The 18424-nt window shown below is 41.9% G+C and overlaps 1 protein-coding gene across 1 annotated transcript in view; it reads right to left on the reverse strand.

Moving 5' to 3' along the window:
- Positions 1-18424, reverse strand: part of ELP1 (elongator acetyltransferase complex subunit 1) — a 62945-nt gene that overhangs the window by 22226 nt on the left and 22295 nt on the right. The window contains exons 15-29 of the mRNA XM_003586430.6: positions 16045-16151; positions 15613-15716; positions 13883-13936; positions 13685-13790; positions 12749-12864; positions 12320-12393; positions 11491-11569; positions 11308-11387; positions 9711-9848; positions 9517-9602; positions 9047-9195; positions 7406-7529; positions 6362-6459; positions 4723-4924; positions 1874-1935 (exon numbers count right to left, since the gene is read on the reverse strand). Coding sequence (XP_003586478.3) covers positions 1874-1935; positions 4723-4924; positions 6362-6459; positions 7406-7529; positions 9047-9195; positions 9517-9602; positions 9711-9848; positions 11308-11387; positions 11491-11569; positions 12320-12393; positions 12749-12864; positions 13685-13790; positions 13883-13936; positions 15613-15716; positions 16045-16151 — 1579 coding nt within the window. The remainder of the gene's footprint in view (positions 1-1873; positions 1936-4722; positions 4925-6361; positions 6460-7405; positions 7530-9046; positions 9196-9516; positions 9603-9710; positions 9849-11307; positions 11388-11490; positions 11570-12319; positions 12394-12748; positions 12865-13684; positions 13791-13882; positions 13937-15612; positions 15717-16044; positions 16152-18424) is intronic.

The following is an 18424-nucleotide window of genomic DNA, read 5'->3' on the forward strand; positions in this document are numbered from 1 at the left end:
TCACATATAGGGTTGAAAGACTGAATTTCTCTAGCTAATATCACTCACTGTAGACAAGACCAAGAGTTAAAAACTCTATAGGGGTCCATACTTAGGGAGATCCTACATTTTTATGAGTTTTTACCTCCAGGAGCCTTAAGAGAATTTCTCATAGTGAATGCGAGGAAATATCCTCATATTTCTAGCAGGGGGAAGGAAAAAGGAGACGTGAAAATATACCCAAAGCATGCTGATTTTAACAAGACCTGCTCTCAAGAGAAAATATTTTGCCAGAGCCTAATCAAAGAAGGTTTCACCAGGACCTCCAATGTCGGGGCAGGGAAATACCCAACTCTGGCCCACTCTAACTTTCCTGTCCTACTGAGGGGTGAAAACAACTGACAAGCCCTGGTGAAGTTCACAGCTGAAGCACATACTCAAAGACTGAGGCCTAATCACAGGACTAGAAAACACGTCTCCTCCTACCCAAACCCCAGCCTCATCACATCACTAAAGGCCTCTGATCAAATTTCCTTTTACCCAGGTGTCACATTAGGCTTTTGACAAAAAATTACAAGGCATTTTTAAAAAGGGATAAAAATGCAGTTTGAAGAGTCAGATCAAGCATCAGAACCAGACACTGATATGGCAGGTATCTTGAGATTATGAGGCTGGGAATTAAAAAATGAGTATGATAAATATGATAACACCTCAAATGGAAACAAGAGACAACATGCAAGGACAGATGGGTAACGAGACCAGAGACAAAGAAATCCTAAGAATCAAAGAGAAATATTAGAAATCACAAGCGAGCCTCCTTTCCATTTAATTAACCATCTTCAGTGGGATATGTCTTCATGTTTTCAGTTGAATCACCATATTCTCTTTCTAGGATCTAGTGATATCAAATTTTAGTTATCTTCTTTCACTCATCCTTATTACACGAAAGACAATGAAGCATTATAAAAGCATCATTTAGTTATGCAAGTGTGCCTGCTAGTAACAACACTTTCTCATGAAAGGCCAAAACTCTAGAAGGAAGGAATCCCTGGTAACAGGTGTATGCCTGTGTCCTTTGAGTCTGTGGCCCATGACAATGCATGGATTTACTATTTTCATAATAAATCTACAATTCTATCAAAAGCTGGTATGGATACTTTATAATCTGCTGGAAAACTGGAACCCAAAAAGTTGCCTGAGGTAAAAGAGACATTTCCAACAGAGACAATGGGAGTGAAAGCCAAAAAAGGAGGTCTCAAGTTCAATCACTTTGGTTTAGAATGGTCTTTTCTCATTGTTCCTACTTTGGTATGTTAATATAAAAAATATAACTGCCTTATGATTTAATTTCTATTTTCCACCAAGGTCAAGCCACTAGTGCATATTAGAGTTCTTTGGTATTCTACCTCACAGAAATTACAATTATTTAGAGAAAGCAATGGCACCCCACTCCAGTACTCTTGCCTGGAAAATCCCATGGACAGAGGAGCCTGGTGGGCTGCAGTCCATGGGGTCGCTAATAGTCGGACACGACTGAGTGACTTCACTTTCACTTTTCACTTTCATGCATTGGAGAAGGAAATGGCAACCCACTCCAGTGTTCTTGCCTGGAGAATCCCAGGGACGGGGGAGCCTGGTGGGCTGCCGTCTATGGGGTCGCACAGAGTCGGACACGACTGAAGCGACTTAGCAGCAGCAGAGATATACTGAATTTAGATTTCCAAGTTAAGTAGGCAAGATGGAAGACCTTCAAGGGAAATACTATCTCTGGATTTCCTGAATACCCACAGTCCCTTCTTTTCATGATTGCTAAGGTACAAATGGGAAATAATGACTTGGTATGTGTGCGTTGCGGGGGTGTGAGTAGAAGGGAAGAACTGAGCGTACTGTTTACCTGAGCGTACTGTTCCAAAACTGTGGCTGCATCGCTGTGTTTCCTCTGCTCAACTAGCTTTCCTGCAAAGACAATAATAAGCATTTGACTCTCATAGTTGGCTAAGACCAGCATTACCAAAACACAAGTGGAAGTGGTTTTCAGTGGTACTATTTAAATCAAAATGGTCTCCGACATAATGGAGATTGAGCTCTGCAGAGCATACACTCAAAATGAGCTGCTTTAAAATAGCATTTACAAAAGTGTTCCCCAAGATTGTTCAAAGAACAATGAAAGGCAGGACCAAGAAACCATTCTCAGGTCAAGCATGTTTGTGAAGCACTGGGTAAGACAAGAGCTGACCATTCTTTTGCTGACATGCTTCATTAGTATGTCTAGATGTGTGTGCTCAGTCATGTTCAACTCTTTGCAACCACATGGACTTTAGACCGCCAGGCTCCTCAATCCATGGGATCTTCCAGGCAAAAATACTAAAGTGGGTTGCCATTTCCTCCTCCAGGGAACTTCCTGACTCAGGGATCTAACCTGTATGTCCTGCATTGGCTGGCAGATTCTATACCACTGAGCCACCTAATGCATTATGTCTTTTTTGCATCAAGCAAAGTATTAATACTTTGTGAATTTCTATGAGAGATATAGGCAGGAATACCAGAGTCCTATCCTAAAGTAGCAGTTAAAATCTAAATTTAGCATGGGATGTGAAAATCACATATAGTCATTCATTCAGGAATAAATGCTTAAAAAGGTTTCATATGGAAACTGACCTAGCACTCTCACTGATCCATTTCTTCCTCTAATAGGAAGATGCTGCTGTTGCCTTGGTTGAGCACTAGATGGGGGTGGTTGGCATCTGTCAGGAATGTGGCAGTATCTCTAGATTTGAGAATCACTCTTGGTCCAGTTGAGTGGGAGTGTGCCTTGATGAGAGGCACATAGAAACCAAAGTTAACTAACGGGCTGGCAGATTCATGTCTTCTATTTCATGCTAATTCCAGGGCATATTATCATTTACAAAACCAGGAAGAGTCACCGCCACTAAACAGCTATCTTTTCTCTCTTTTGGTGACTTGTGTAAACTGCCTAAGTTAAATGTACAAATGAAGTGACTCCACCTTATAACAGTTCCCAAAAATCTTTGGCCACTCTCTTCTCCACCTTTTTCTGCTAAACATCTGGAAAAACTAGGTATATTGCACTATAAGGCATGAAAAACAGGAAGCTAAGAGTCACAAAAAATGTAAGATAACAGACCCCAAGAACAGAGCTGGAAAGTATAAGCAAATAACAAGTTTCTAGAGCAGAAGTATCAATGGAGCCAGAATGAAGAGTTTTAACAGGACTCAAATAAGGACTTCTCAATACTTGTAAAAAGACTTCAGCTTGGAAATTGAAAGGGCTTATAGAAGAGTCTACAGAACCAATATGCTGAGCTACCAGGGAAGCCCATCTAATAACCAGAAAATGCCAGAAAAAGAAAAGTCATAATCTCACACTTTTTAATCCCAAGGGGGGAAAAAACAAAGTGAAATAACGAAATAGAATATGTTCATACGTTTAAGAGGCTGTAATTTGAAATTTTTCTCAGGACTGTTTTGGGGGAAATCATAACTATTTACAAGACTCTTGAAAAATAGGGGGAAAATATACCAGCCACTCACTTCAAACATGATCGAAAGGGCCAGCGCCCCACCTGTCTCTCCTGGGCGCTCTGGGTGCCACTCCACTCTAAGAAACCAGACTCTGCAATAGCCTTGCCTCTGGTTACACACCCTGAAACAGCTAAACTGGCTCTGCTTTCGGACTGCTTATACATTTGGCCTCATTTCTGAAAACCGCCATTATGTTTTCGTTTTCCAACAATCTACTGTCTGTATTTGAATGGCTCCATCCCAAAATTCATCTTTACATTCTTATAGGGCACCTGGCTACCCAGCTACACTGTACCAAGTGTACCTATAAGGTGTGCTGCTGCTACTGCTGCTAAGTCGCTTCAGTGGTGTCCGACTCTGTGAGACCCCATAGACGGCAGCCCACCAGGCTCCACCGTCCCTGGGATTCTCCAGGCAAGAACACTGGAGTGGGTTGCCATTTCCTTCTCCAATGCATGAAAGTGAAAAGTGAAAGTGAAGTCGCTCAGTCATGTCCAACTATTAGCGACCCCATGGACTGCAGCCTACCAGGCTCCTCTGTCCATGGGATTTTCCAGGCAAGAGTACTGGAGTGGGGTGCCATTGCCTTCTCCGTATAAGGTGTGAGTTTCAGTGAATGAGATGGAGAAGGAGGGTTAGCCAAGTCATTGCCAACTTAAAGTTCAGTGTTCCTGGGACTTCCCTGGTGCTCTTGTGGCTAAGACTCTGCACTCCCGATGCAGGGGGGCCAGGTCTGGTCCCTGTTCAGGGAACTAGATCCCACATGCCACGACTAAGACCTGCAGCATCCAAATAACTAAAAATATTAATAAATAAATAAGTATTAAAAAAAAGGTTAAAGTGTTCTCTTATGACTCCAGCTTTTCCCTTCCCCGAGGACTGGAACACAGATATGGACAAAATCCAACTTCAACTACTGCCGAAAAGACGGCAGACCTGCACTGTGGGAAGACCTGCCAGAACTGCGAGACAGAGACGTGAGCTGCTTTCCTTATCATGCCGTCGTATCTGGGGACTCCTGTAGCAGTTCAACTTTTACTCTACCTAGTAAGCCATTCCAAATTAATTTTTATCAGTGCCTTTTTGGGGGCATCAAAGTGGGCTGCCTTACAGGTATTTGCAAAAATTCCAAACGAAACCAAAGAAACACAAACGCTTAGGGAAGTTCTTGTTTGGGAGAACCTTAACGACCGTGTTTACCTGCCAGAGTCCTGCCCAGGCCAGCCAGCTGCTCTGCGGTCAAGTGAAGCTGGGCCGCTGCACAGAGCGCTTGCTGCCAGCTGCCACAGGCCAGAAAGGCGCTGAGAGCTTTCTCGTGAGCACCGCAGCGGGCGAACACGAGCCCTGCCGGCTCATGGAGGTGCTCCTGCAGCAGGTGTTCCCCGTAAGCAATGCTGATGTCCTGGGACAGGAGGAGACACAGGGTCAGTGAGGAGAGGTGGTAACTTGTTCTTTAAATCTCCAGGGAAGGCTGTCTTGGTCATTTTACTTGAAATTCCTTGGAATTACTTAGAAAAACCCTGTGGATGACTAGTGAATTCAATCTTTTTTTCATTCAAAACCTTACCGAGGATATGCTGTTTGTTCATCCAACAAATAATTACTGAGTACTATTCAGGGCAGTGGGAGTAACACAGCAATGCAAAAAATATAACAAAGGAAAAAAAAAAAAACCAGCCAACCAGACATAAAAAAACACTAACGAGAACCATGATCAAGCTACTGTTATGATGGTGAATGAGAACATACTTAATAAACCTGATATGGTCAACAATATAATGGCAGACAGTGGTAAAGGGACAGAGTCATGGGAATTCTATTTCAGAGGGCTGTGAGGAGAAGCCGTGTGGAGAGTTAAGGGAGACTATTCTGTGCCAAGAGCACAGAAGGCACCGTGGCGATCAGGCAGGAATGGGTATGGAACACACAGGTCGGAATAACAAGGCCAGTACGACTGAAGCAGAGAGTGCACAGGAGAGGAACAGATAATGAACATGAGAGCAAAGAGGCGGCCTTTGGCCAAATTCTCTGTTCCCCAAGCTCAGCATTAGGCAGGGAAACAGAGGGAAATAACATGGGGTCCCTGCCCCTAAGGGAACCCACAGCCTGGTGGGGGAAAAAAATCAGTACATAGCAGATTGATAAATGCCATCCCCAAGGCAAGAATGAGGTGTGCTGGGAGCTCAGTGTCTGGCACCTCATCCAGGAATGGTTTTCTGGCAGAGGAGAATAGAGTTTAGAAGGACAAGGAGGGCTAAAGGACAGGGAGGTAGAGGGCTGGCAGAGAAAGCCAATGCTCAAGAGGTGGCCGCACAGCAAGATCTGTGCAATTTGTGGACAAAGTGAAAATGTTGCTGATGATGGCATGGGCTCCACATCGCAGGTTCTCGGGCAAAGTGCTTCCTCATTTAAAAACTGTGCACAACACCTATCAGGCTGTTGTGAGAATTCATGTAGCTGACAAGCGGAGTATCTAGCATGTGAGTAAAGCTAAACAGATGTTTGTTTAAACAAGTAAACCAAACTTTATGCAGAATTATATGGGAAAGATGCATCAGGATGCTCAGTGAGGTTGGGCTGGAGGGGGCAGGATGGAAGCCCCCAAAGCATTTCTGATGCGGATCCAGCGACAATGCCTAGGTTTCTGACCTGGGCAACCTCTTTCCAAGAGGAACAGGTGAGGGCCATTCTCTCAGATAAGAAGTTTAAGATAAGAGTAATTAGTTTGAAGATTAACTTTGAAACCAAGGAAAGTGTCAGGGACACAGGATCCTCATCCCTTTCCAAATGAAGCACAAAGCAAAATCAGGAGCACTCGTTCATTTCACGTGTTACACACCTTGTACTGCTGCGAGTTCGGTGGGTAGAGCTTCAGAGCTTCGTTATACAAGTTCTTATCTTTTATTAAGTTTAAGCATTCTGGGAAGTACTCCGGTCCTACAGGAGTAAGATTCACACACACACAAGCTTAAGACTGGAGAAGCATAATGGATTTCATCTCTACCACTGGTCCTTACATAAAACCAACAAGGGAGCTTTTTAAGACCTGCATAATTAGAGTATCCAGAGAAATGGAATGCAGGAATGTGAACTTTAATGCGCACCACTGCAGATTCTGAGATTTAAGAAGCACTAATTGGGATCAGAGTTCTGCTCAAAAGGAATTTTATGCGGCCCCTGAGAAATGACCACCCAGCCCAGTGTTTTCTCAACCTTCTTAATAAGAATCATCTAGGGAGCTTATTAACCATATACACACGCCTGAGTCCCAGCCTAGCCCAGATGAACCTGATTCTCCAAGGAACACAGACCTGAATGCAAGCACCTCAGGCGACTCTTCTCGATCCTGCCTCGGCCATCAGGAAAAAGTCATGAATACGGAAGGCCGAGGTCCCAGCATCAGCCAGGCATGGGTGAAACGACCATCCGGCATCGTGCCGGTTCTACTTCATACAACTGCCAGTGAGAACTGTGTCTTTCAGGGCACAGGAGCCATGGCCACTCGGACAAGCTGGGTCTCCTCAGGGTGTTTGCATACACCATGAGAAGAATGAAGCATCAACCAATTATGATTTTGAGACACGGAGTGAATTTCAAAGGTGATCACTTGACTCAAAAGGATCTGAGCTATGGGGCTCCCCGAGTTCACTCAGAGACATCTGCTGTACCCTCAGCTTTTCAAAACTGACAGTTCCCCGAGTTCACTCAGACATCACTGTACCCTCAGTTTATAAAAACTGACAAAAATCAGGTCTGCAGCCACAGTTATTAACATTTTCAGGTGTGGAAACTGAAATCAGTCTGTCTCAACTAACATTCGATTTCAATTTGTACCCTACCAAAGAATATTTGAACAGAAATAAATATACTAACTCATACTTACCACATTTGCTTAGGTGGCCAATGGCTTTTTCATATCGCTTCAAGTGTTTATCTATAGTGAACCGCTGATAATTCATTTCCATTTTCTTAAGTGTATTCAGAAATGGAAGATATTCTTTGGGATCCTAAAAAAATTTTTTTTAAAGGATAATTTTAGTGCCTGTGATAATATTTACTTTTAAAAATAAAAATATATAGTAATTGTAGCAATAAATCCAAAGCTACAGCATTTTCAAAATATGTGAAAGCTAAATTGTTAGTTGCTCTGTCATGTCCAATTCTTTGCAAACCCATGGACTGTAGCCCACCAGGCTCCCCTGTCCAAGAAATTCTCCAGGCAAGAATACTGAAGTGGGTAGCTATTTCCTTCTCCAGGGGATCTTCCTGACCCAGGAACTGAACCTAGGTCTTCTGCACTGCAGGCAGACTCTTTATACCATCTGAGCTATCACAGAAGCCCTCTTCAAAATATGTAGTATATTAATATATTAATTATGTAAAAAATCAAACTACATAAAACCACACTTGGAAAAAATGCCTTAACATATGGGTGTTCTTAGTTTTCACTCTGAATAATAATGACTAACTCTTAGCTTAATCTCACAATACCAATTGTTTCATAGGTTAATAAGGAAAACAAGATTCCCTCATCCTCAGGAAACTTAAAACCTAGCAGTGGAGATAGACTGGTACATCTGGTGGGCACTGGGTGTCATAAAAGCACATAGGATGGCCATCTCATTCAGTCCCTGGATGCTGCGCAGGGAGGAACCAGCAACAGTTGACTGAAAAAATGTCGCCTGGGCATCCTTCCACCAAGATGAGTGAGAATCAGCCAGGTGAACAGAGAGGATGAGAGTGCTGGAAGTGCATGGGCCCAGGGGAAACAGAAGTCATGCCACCTGCAAAGGTATGTGGCAGTTTGGAGACAAAAGCACTGCCTCGCATCCACTGCAGAGAAAAGGGGGTAACGTCAAGAGGTGAGAACTGAGACATACACAAATACCAGATCACGGAGGAGACTTTAAGCATGGAGCCTCTGAACTTCTTCCTGGGGGAAGGTGGAGCCCATAAAGGATTGTAAGCAGAGGAATGGGGATCAAATTTTCCTCTTTGGGAAGGTCATTCTGGCAAGAGCAAAGAAAGGAATGATAGGGGCTGAAACTGAGGGTGTTAAAAAAAAAAAGAAGCAGATAAAAAATGTGCAAACCAGAGGTGCTCAAACTCTTGGACCATAGCATGGCAAGGTGAGACAAAGAGGCCTTGAACCCTTCTATTCTCCAGGTTCCCAGTTTCCACTGGAAAAAGATGCTGCGTGATAAAGCTGGACTGGAATATAAATCACCTGCTGTATTTCCTTTGTAGGAGCAGAATTTGTTCTCATTTTTGCCTGTACGCTTGAAAACAATCAAATGGCTTTATTTCAATTGTTCAATCTAGCAAGCAAAACACTCTGATAAGCCAGAACAGTGACAGAGGATGACCCTTAAGTATGGACCCTGGGGACTGGCAGATCTGCCTGGAGGCCTGCACTCACAGCTCTAACTTCAGCCCAAACTCTGCACATCAGGAGCACTGCTTCACACTCTCATGTTCGCATCAACAAAAATGCTAACTATGTCGAAGGAGTAACTCCACATACCTTCTGTGACTTCTCAGCTACCATGAGGACCAAATCAAAGTCATAGGTCCCAAGAGAATGGTCATATAATTCATTAACATCTACCAGAAGCAGCAAATACTTCAGGGCCTCTTCGGCACTCACAGTGTCAGGGACTGGTGGAGCACTTCCTGTCGGTGTGTAAGGAAACAACAGAACAAAATCATTTGGGGGAGAAAACCCATACACCTAGCAGCACAACCAAAAAGAGAAAGTAACACGTTTTCCTGACAGAAGTGGACACTAGACAGAAAACAGTCCTTTGACGATTTGGTACATGCTTTGTAGGGTAGCACCAAAAAAAACCAGACCCAGGTTTTAAAGTGGAGACCAAAAGGCCACAGTCTGAATTGGTGATGTGGTGCTGGTCCTGGTCAGGGCTACCTCCCGAAGACTGAAGACCCGATGTCAGTCAGGGCCCCGATACACACAGACTGTCAACATGTCTCTACCTTGAAGTTTGTGTACCTTCTGCAGTGCAATCTCCAGCTCTGGGGTCGTTTTCTTCACATGAGAGGTGAGTATTGACAGGCAGTACCTGCAGTGTAAGCGAAGGACAGCACAGTAAGAGCGATGAACAAGCTGAAGAGAAACTACTACACACTTCTGTTATTCAAAAGATGCCAACTCAGGACAGCACACGTACTTGTGAGGGTTTATGTTCTCCATGGCTGCTCTCATAGCATCACAGATAAGGTCTACTTTTTTCTCATCAGGATCGCTGGACAGTGGAACAGTGCTGGGAACTGGTGGAGGATACATGGTCTTTGTAACATCTTCTTCCCTAAGATTAAGTGTGTATTAAAAGGTCACAAACCAAACATATGTCCCAGCCATCAAACTACTAACACATATATTGGAGTGTTGATGAGATAATAAATATAAAATAACAAAATAAATAAAATAAAAAAATAATAAAAATGGCTTTTGGAAGGTAGTTAATTCTAAAAATAGTCATATATAGTAAAAAGTGGAGAAACTAACTGAGAAATGAAACATATCCACAGAAGACTTAAATGGTCATGTTTATAGCTGTTACATTAATATAGCCCCAGACTGGGTCTAGTACAGGTGTCCACTCACAGCAGAATGAAGAAATGAGCTGTAGCATGTTTATACTATGGCATACTGTGCTTCCCTGGCGGCTCGGGTGGTAAAGAGTCCGCCTGCAATGCACAAGACTCAGGTTCGATCCCTGGGTCGGGAAGATCCCTGGAGAAGGGAATTGGCAGCCCACTCTAGTACTGCTGCCTGGAGAATTCCATGGAGAGAGGGGCCTGGTGCCCTACAGTCCATGGGGTCACAAAGAGCTGGACACGATTGAGTGACTAACACTTTCACTCTCTTTCTTTTTCACGGCACACTACTGAGCAATTAAAAAGAATAAACTAGTGATACATGTGAAAGCACGGGATGAATCCCCAGATAACATGCTGAATGAGAGCAGCTTTATTTACACAGAAAGTCAATACTAGGTATACAATTCATTTCTATGAAGTTCCTAAACAGGCAAAATTGATCTTCAGTGAAGAACTCAAAAAAGCAGTTGCCAAAAGGGTGGGGAAAGAATAAATGGGAAGGGATCTGGAGGAACTTTCTGAGAAGGAAATGTTCGCTATCTTGATAGGGGCCAGGACGGCATGGAAGCATACATTTGTCAAAACTCAGTGAACGGTACACTTATAATCTGTGCATTTCGCTACAGATAAATCTGACATGGAGGGGGTGGGACCCTGTACACAAAGAATGTACTCTAGTTAACGTTACACAGGCAAAGTGGATTTATGTCTACAATTACCTTGAAATTTGTTTAAAATAAAGATGAATGGTGGATGGACAGATGGTAGATAGTGATAAAGCAAATACAGGAAAATATGAACTGTAGAATCTAGGTGATGGTACAGGATGCTCGCTGGACAACTCTCTCAACTTCCTTACATGTTCAAAATTTTTCATTTAAAAACTTAAATAAAAGTCATTGCAGAAAAGAAGCATTTCAATTAATAGTTTTTATATGTATACCTAAAAGTAATGACAAAGAATAATTTTCAGGACATGTTTCAAAGTCTCAGTTTTAAAAAGAAGGGAAAAGAGTAAAAATCCAGTACATGTGGCATCTAAGAGTTAGAGATTTAAAAAACTACACTGAAAGTAAATTTTCTCCTCTGTTTATCTGTTTGATTTCCTTAATCAGAAAAGAGAAAATTATGGATATGATATTCATGATTATTCAAAATACTTACTTCAATTCTGTGAAAAATAAATTAATATGATTCACAGAGTCTATCTGTCTTATGAAGGTTTCCACATTTTCAAGAAACACCTACCCAAAAAAAGAATAAAAAAAAGAACAAAACATCTTAGTTCAGATCATATTAATTCAAGCCTAAAGTACACTATGATAAATATCAGATTTAGAATGTTACCTTAGGGTTGTGATCATGAATCAGATTGAGATTAATTCTCAGTTTTCTCATGCATTCAAATGCTTCTTTAAACATAAGTCTGGAGAAAGACAGAAAATGGAGAGAAGGGACATTTCACAAAAACTCAGCTTCTTGGACTCAGCACATTTTCATAAGGATATAAACCAGCTAAAATTAAGACTACAGCCCAACTACTACTGGATTTCTGCTCTGAAATCATGGAATGAAAAAAAATCAGGCACTTGGTTCATTTACCTTCCTAAATGGTGTGACGACTTAGCCATCAAGGCCATCTGAGGACTTGATCCCCACACACTCACACAAGAATATCTTTATGGAACTCAGGGCTACCTTCTTTTTTAACAAAATGTTAGTAAACATCTATCTTTCCAATATAAACTTTCCCCCAAATTCAAAGATGCAAACAATGGATCATTTCCTTCACAACAGTGGCTCACGTATTTTGGGGTCATAGGTCTTTTTATAAGTTTGCTGAAAGCCTTGGACTTTCTGCCCAGATAAATACACAGATACAGGATAGCGTAAAATTGCCCTGGGTTCACAGGCCATCTAAAGCCCATATGGATCCCCTTGGGCTAAGAAGCTGTTTCATACCATAAGCCTCATCATTCCTTCTGCTAGGAATGTCTTCTACACCATACAATTTAAGAATCTAACTGGCAAAAGAAGAAAGCCTATGAGGATCTGATTGAAGATATCTGTAATGAAATAAATACTTTTTAAGTTTTAAAAAATCTTAATAGAACACTTGCTGCCTTCACACATAAGTCATAACAATAAGCTAACTAATCATATACACGGTACTTACTTGTCCAACCACTTTCGAATCTGAGCTAAAACCAGGGCTCGATGATGAACAACTTCTAAGTTTCCCCTTGGCATCTTAAAATAAATAAATCAAATCAATAACAGGTTTTATTAAACAGAAAAAATTTAAATACCCAGGATATACAACTTTACCTAACTCTTCTTCAAGAATTAACACAGCACTGTAAAATGAGCATACTTTTGGCAAAATCTAGTTGTGCTCAAAATTTACTTTGACTTTTAAGAAGTTTCCCTTTTAGCCTTACTGGGAAGAGCCTGTTTTAACACTACTTTGTATAAAGCTAATAGAGAATTTAGCAAGGAAAGGCTTATAATAAATTAATACAAATGATAAAACATAATCCGCCAGAACTGTCTGGTATTTATTGCCAAATGACAATCAGAAACACAGTCTGAAAAATCAATGTACCTGTAATATAAGCTTTGTGTCTTGAGGCACAACAGTGACGATGCGTGAACCCCTCTCCACCTTCCGCAGAGACTCGCCGTTAGGCACGTGGCTGCTGCTCAGACCTGCCTGCAATGCTAAAGACACCACAGACCAAGCCTTGAGAATTCCTGTCACGACAAGCTACTTTCCATTAACTGCAGCTGAAACAGCACGGTATCCGAAGGAGAAGGAAGTGATTAATAACGAAGCTGGATTGCTCTGTCACTCAGCCTTAAGACCATCAGCCTTTCGGATAAACAAGTTCATCCCAGGATCTTGCCCTCTCTTACAGAGCCCTCATGCATGATGCACAAACAACTTCTCAGCTGACATGGAAGCCAGTGGGAGGACTGGGCAGTTTCTCTCTGTCTTAGCTTTACGGGTACACTACAATCACACCAGTCAAAGAGTCCATTTCCGAGTTAGAAGCAAGAAAACAAGTGGCCTACTTCTTTCTTAGTAACAGAACTGTGTGCACGCACACACACACACATAGGGGAGGGGGTGCGAGGAATCGAGGAAAAACTGCAGCCGATTTCCTACAAACCCCAAGACAGAGTCCTTCAGATGTACAATGGAGGGTGGCCACAAAGAAGACTGAGGGTATCGCCAGCTTGCCATCTACACAGTAATTCAAAGTAAATATGAGTTATGTTAAGAAACTTCCTGAAAATTTTTTTATCTCAGGGTATGCTGCTTTAAGGAAGGACCTCCCACTCTTTGATAACTGGAGTGGAGTGATTTAACTGAGATATTGAGATAAGAGGCTAAGTAAATGAACTTGACGTTTTCTCCAGTCTAGGACTCCAGAATAAAAAGCCAAAGTACATGACAAACATAAAAGTCCAGGAGACTTCAAAGGACAAATGATATTAGAAGAGAGACTATCTTCTATCTTCTACACTGAAAACTTACTTTTCAATGAAGCATCTCTCAGGCAAAAGCACTGGCAAGTATGAGAATGAGTCGTCACCAATAAAAACTCATCATATACAGCAAATGATGTGATATTTGATGCAACCTACAATAGGTCGGGCAGGCAAGGGGGAGAGTTAGTTATATTACTTGGAATCAAGATGGAAAAAGATCCAGCATCAAAACAAGCCATGCTACCTCAGTGTCATTGATGAAAAAGCGACATCTGTCAGTCAGACCAAGGATACATTCCTGCAAAAAAATAAAATATGAAATTACCAACAATTCTAACCAAACTGGAGCTTCCGTGGTAACTCAGTGGTCAAGAATCCTCCTGCAATATAGGACACATGGGTTTGATCCCCGGGTTGGGAAGATCCCCTGGAGAAGGAAATGGCAACCCACTCCAATATTCTAGCCTGGGAACTCCCATGGACAGAGGAGCCTGGTGGGCTACAGTCTATTGGTTCTCAAGAGAGTCAAACTCAACTTAGCAACTAACCAAACTAGTGAAACCAAATTTTTTCTGTTATATGGTTCTACTGTCCTACGATTTCACATGTAAGTTCCTGTAATCGGGACTCAAGATGCCTAAGATGTGGTTGGTCCAGGGCAAAGTGGCCTATGATGCCATCCAATCCATCAGAAGCCTCGACTTTTCTATGTCCTACACATCTTAAACATATCACCTTTCACCCCTCACTGCCTCCACTCCAACAGTCACTTCCACTCTCATCCCTTTCAACATATTCCCATTGGGCAGCCAGGATAACCGTTCCAACCGTGAAGCACATCACATTACTCCCTGATAAATATCATCAACGTCTCAGTCTTTGTTAAGTGAGCAAATGCATACTCCTCTGTGTCTAGCCACTGCTTCCATTAGGTTCCTTGAATAAGCTGAGCTCTAAGTTTATTTACAATATGCACAGTTCTTCCTCCCTTTCTCAGAGATGGAGCTTTCTTTCTCTTCACATCTCAGCACATATCCCACCACCTCCTAGAGACCTTCCCAGCCCACCAGAAGCTGGCCTCTGCATCCTCACAGCGGCCGTCCTCTCAGCCTCCATCAATCCGCTTGGTGCTCGACCTCTACACCCTGCTCACTGACTTCACTCTCCAATCAGAGGGGATGGCCATACCCATACTGATAGATTAAAACTTCCGGAAGGGCAGGAACTGGTCAGCAGTTTTGTTCTGTAACCACTGCATCCTACCTCCTCCACAATTATAGGCAATTCCAATATTTGATGAATAATAACTTACTCAATACCCATTTCAAGATTATATTTCTGTTGTCCCCAAAAGTTACTTATAAGACTAACTTTGTTAGTTCTGTACATGTTCTGTTTTGAATGTTCTATACAACTGGGGATAAGTCTGCCAACTGCATTTTTTCTATTTTCGAATTTATACCTCCAAGGAAAGGAATCAACTAAGTGCTATTGACACATGCGAGGCAACCTCTTAAACCTACTTTGTAAACTGAGAAGCTGAGGTTCAGGAGAGTGAGTACTTCTCATTGTTGCCTTGAGATTTAGTGGATACTCAGGTCCACTTTCGGAGAAGGCAATGACACCCCACTCCAGCACTCTTGCCTGGCAAATCCCATGGACAGAGGAGCCTGGTGGGCCGCAGTCCATGGGGTCGCTAAGAGTCGGACACGACTGAGCGACTTCACTTTCACTTTTCACTTGCATGTACTAGAGAAGGAAATGGCAACCCACTCCAGTGTTCTTGCCTGGAGAATCCCAGGGACAGGGGAGCCTGGTGGGCTGCCGTCTATGGGGTCGCACAGAGTCAGACACGACTGAAGCGACTTAGCAGCAGCAGGTCCACTTTCAAAGCACACGCTCTTTCTAGTTAATGCTGTCAGCTCCTGGGCCACTGCTCTACGAGGTAAATTCTTCTGCCTCGTGTTCACTCACCTCTCCTCCAACCATGGCCAATTCAGTCTGCGTGCACGGATAAGGAAACCGAACAGGGAGCCCCCCAGGGTTCTTCCACGGTTCAACAGCCAGAGAAGGTGACTCTGCAGGTTTGGAAGATGAGGTTTAACAAAAGCTGATCTGCTCTTTGTAAAAAAACTCTCACATCAATGCTTGCCAGAACACTTAACACGCAATTTAAATCATTTTCCAAATGTGTTTTGGAAACTCATGAGAATAATCCAGTTCGTTGCGAGAGAAAATATAGGCAGAACATATCTGCTGATTCCACCCTACAGATAAGGTTTTCTAGGGTAGTTAAAAGACCTAATAATCAATGTGGCACTGGTAAGACACTCACAAGTATACGTTCTCAAGATTTACATATGTATATAAGCCATAAACATGCTTTCCCAACATTCTGATACTCACCCCAAAGGTACTTAAATATCTGGCCACCAGCCACCTGCAGGGCTACTGACTTGGTCTTGGGGTTGCAACATAGACTGATTATTACCCCGTCCACTGTCACAGATGAACTGAGAAGAGTGAAAAAAAAAAAAAAAAGGAGATGAAGAAAACATGAATAGACCATTCTTCTCAAAAGTACTGACAACTCATTGATTTTGCAAAACAGAAAAAGAAGCAATTTCCCTCTGGTGCTGCACTGCCTCATTCAATACAACATAGACGTAATAAACATGTTTATATACATACTAACACATGTATGTTTATATACACACTACCAGATAAACTACTGCAAGCTCAAGCCCAGGTAATGCAATTACCTGTCAACATGAGAGTATTTTCCACAACGTCGGTAAGCCAGGTGTCTACACTGTGAGGTCATCAGTCCTATTCTGGCAGCAACTTATGCAACTTATTGTGAATCACAATTTGCTGCTTTCAGTAGACAATATGGTGTCAATATTTATCTGCCAATATTGGGTTGGCCAAAAAGTTCATTCAGGTTGTTCGATACCATTCTGCCCAAAACCTGAATGAGCTTTTTGGCCAACCCAATACAAACTGTGTTAAATAAAGCAGTCCATCTGTAGGAAAGTGAGCCTGTTCAGTATCACTATGGCTACTGTACTTATCCCTAGAAATCTGTGGGCCCTATTAATGGAAAGAAGGGAAACTGTTAATGCTATTATACTTTTTTCTGAGTCAATGAACCAAAAATAGACATGTCTGAAAGGAAGTGGAAGTAGCGATAAAAGCAAGTGGTGCCAATGCTAACATACATTCAGAGTTTTTAACCAATCTACAAAAAAGCCACAAATTTGGAGAGGATAAATTATCTGTGAAGAAGTCAAGGGAATGGACTCTGGAGGTGCACTGCTGGGCCTGGATCCTGGCTCCACCGCCATTATCTCAGTAAGTTACTTCAACTGCTCTGTGCCTCAGCTGTAAAATGATCAACAGTACATGTCAGAGACATGCTGTGAAAAATAAGTGAGTTAACACAGGGAAAAGCACTTAAGAGTACCTCTTACAAAGCCTATGAAGAGCTATAAGCTGATCGTGGGACTTTATCAAACACATTAATATTTTATATGAATGAAATAGTCTTTTTTGAGAAACAGAAGTCAAAGCAGCAGAAATATATTTTAAATGACTTCTCACTCGCTTTACAGCAAATGCGATAATGGCATTTAACTTTCACAGGATAATGATAAAATTTCAAATTTTCTGTAGTAGATATATGCATAATTTAGGCATTTCTAATGTCAATTGCTCCGTTTTCTGAAGGGAGCCCTTGTTAAGTCTGTACGTAGCTAGAACATATTCTGCATCTAGACATATTCACAAAATTTTTTAAAAAATACGAAGCATCATCATTCAAAGATTAAAAGGTAATAACGCGCTGGAGTATGCTTCATGAGTACAATAAAGAAAGGTTCCTAATTTTGCAACAACGGTTTTCAGGATTTAAAGCTAATCAGTGAACCTTTAATTACATGTGAATCTAGGGATTATTATCAGTGTATGCGTAAGGTGCTGAGTTTTGACACTGAAAACCTGAGGATTTCTCAGAGCTTCCCAGACAATTCTGCTGCACAATAGGGCTTGCAATACAGAAGACAGCATTCATTAATGAGACCTGTTAGGTGACAAAGATGCAGTGAGGAATCAAAATGAAACTGAGGGTCAGGGAGCTGTGAAATTTTAGCAAACAAAAATAGAGGAGACTTTCTAGTAGTACACGCAATCAAGTGCCAAAGAAAATTACAGAAGAGGAGGCTGGAAGTCACTACAGCAAAATAACTTTAACCCTGAATATTCATTAGAAGGACTCATGCTGAAGCTCCAATACTTTGGCTACCTGATGCAAAAGAGCTGAGTCACTGGAAAAGACCCTGATGCTGGGAAAGATTGAAGGTGGGAGGAGAAAGGGACGACAGAGGATGAGATGGTTGGATCGAATCACCAACTCGATGGACATGAGTTTGAGCAAGCTCCGAGAGATGGTGAAGGACAGGGAAGGGCATGCTGCAGTCCATGGGGTCGCAAAGAGTCAGACATAAGTGAGTCACTGAACAATAATATCATCAAAATGAAGTGCAAATGTAGAGATCTTATAATTGATGAGTTGCTAATTCTCCTAGGCTGCTAATTACTTTCTAGAATGTAAGTATAAGTTGAATTAAAAGTTTTAATACACCTTAAAAACATTTTGCCTCGTCTACTGGCGTTTGTGTTATTTTTTACCATTTTCTGATGCATTTTAGTCTATATTTTGACAGAGCTAAAAATAAGACTTAATGCTCTTGATAAGTGTGTGTACAAAAAGAAGCAATCACCCCTC

Source organism: Bos taurus, chromosome 8 (genome assembly GCF_002263795.3).
Source record: "Bos taurus isolate L1 Dominette 01449 registration number 42190680 breed Hereford chromosome 8, ARS-UCD2.0, whole genome shotgun sequence".
NCBI lineage: Eukaryota > Metazoa > Chordata > Mammalia > Artiodactyla > Bovidae > Bos > Bos taurus.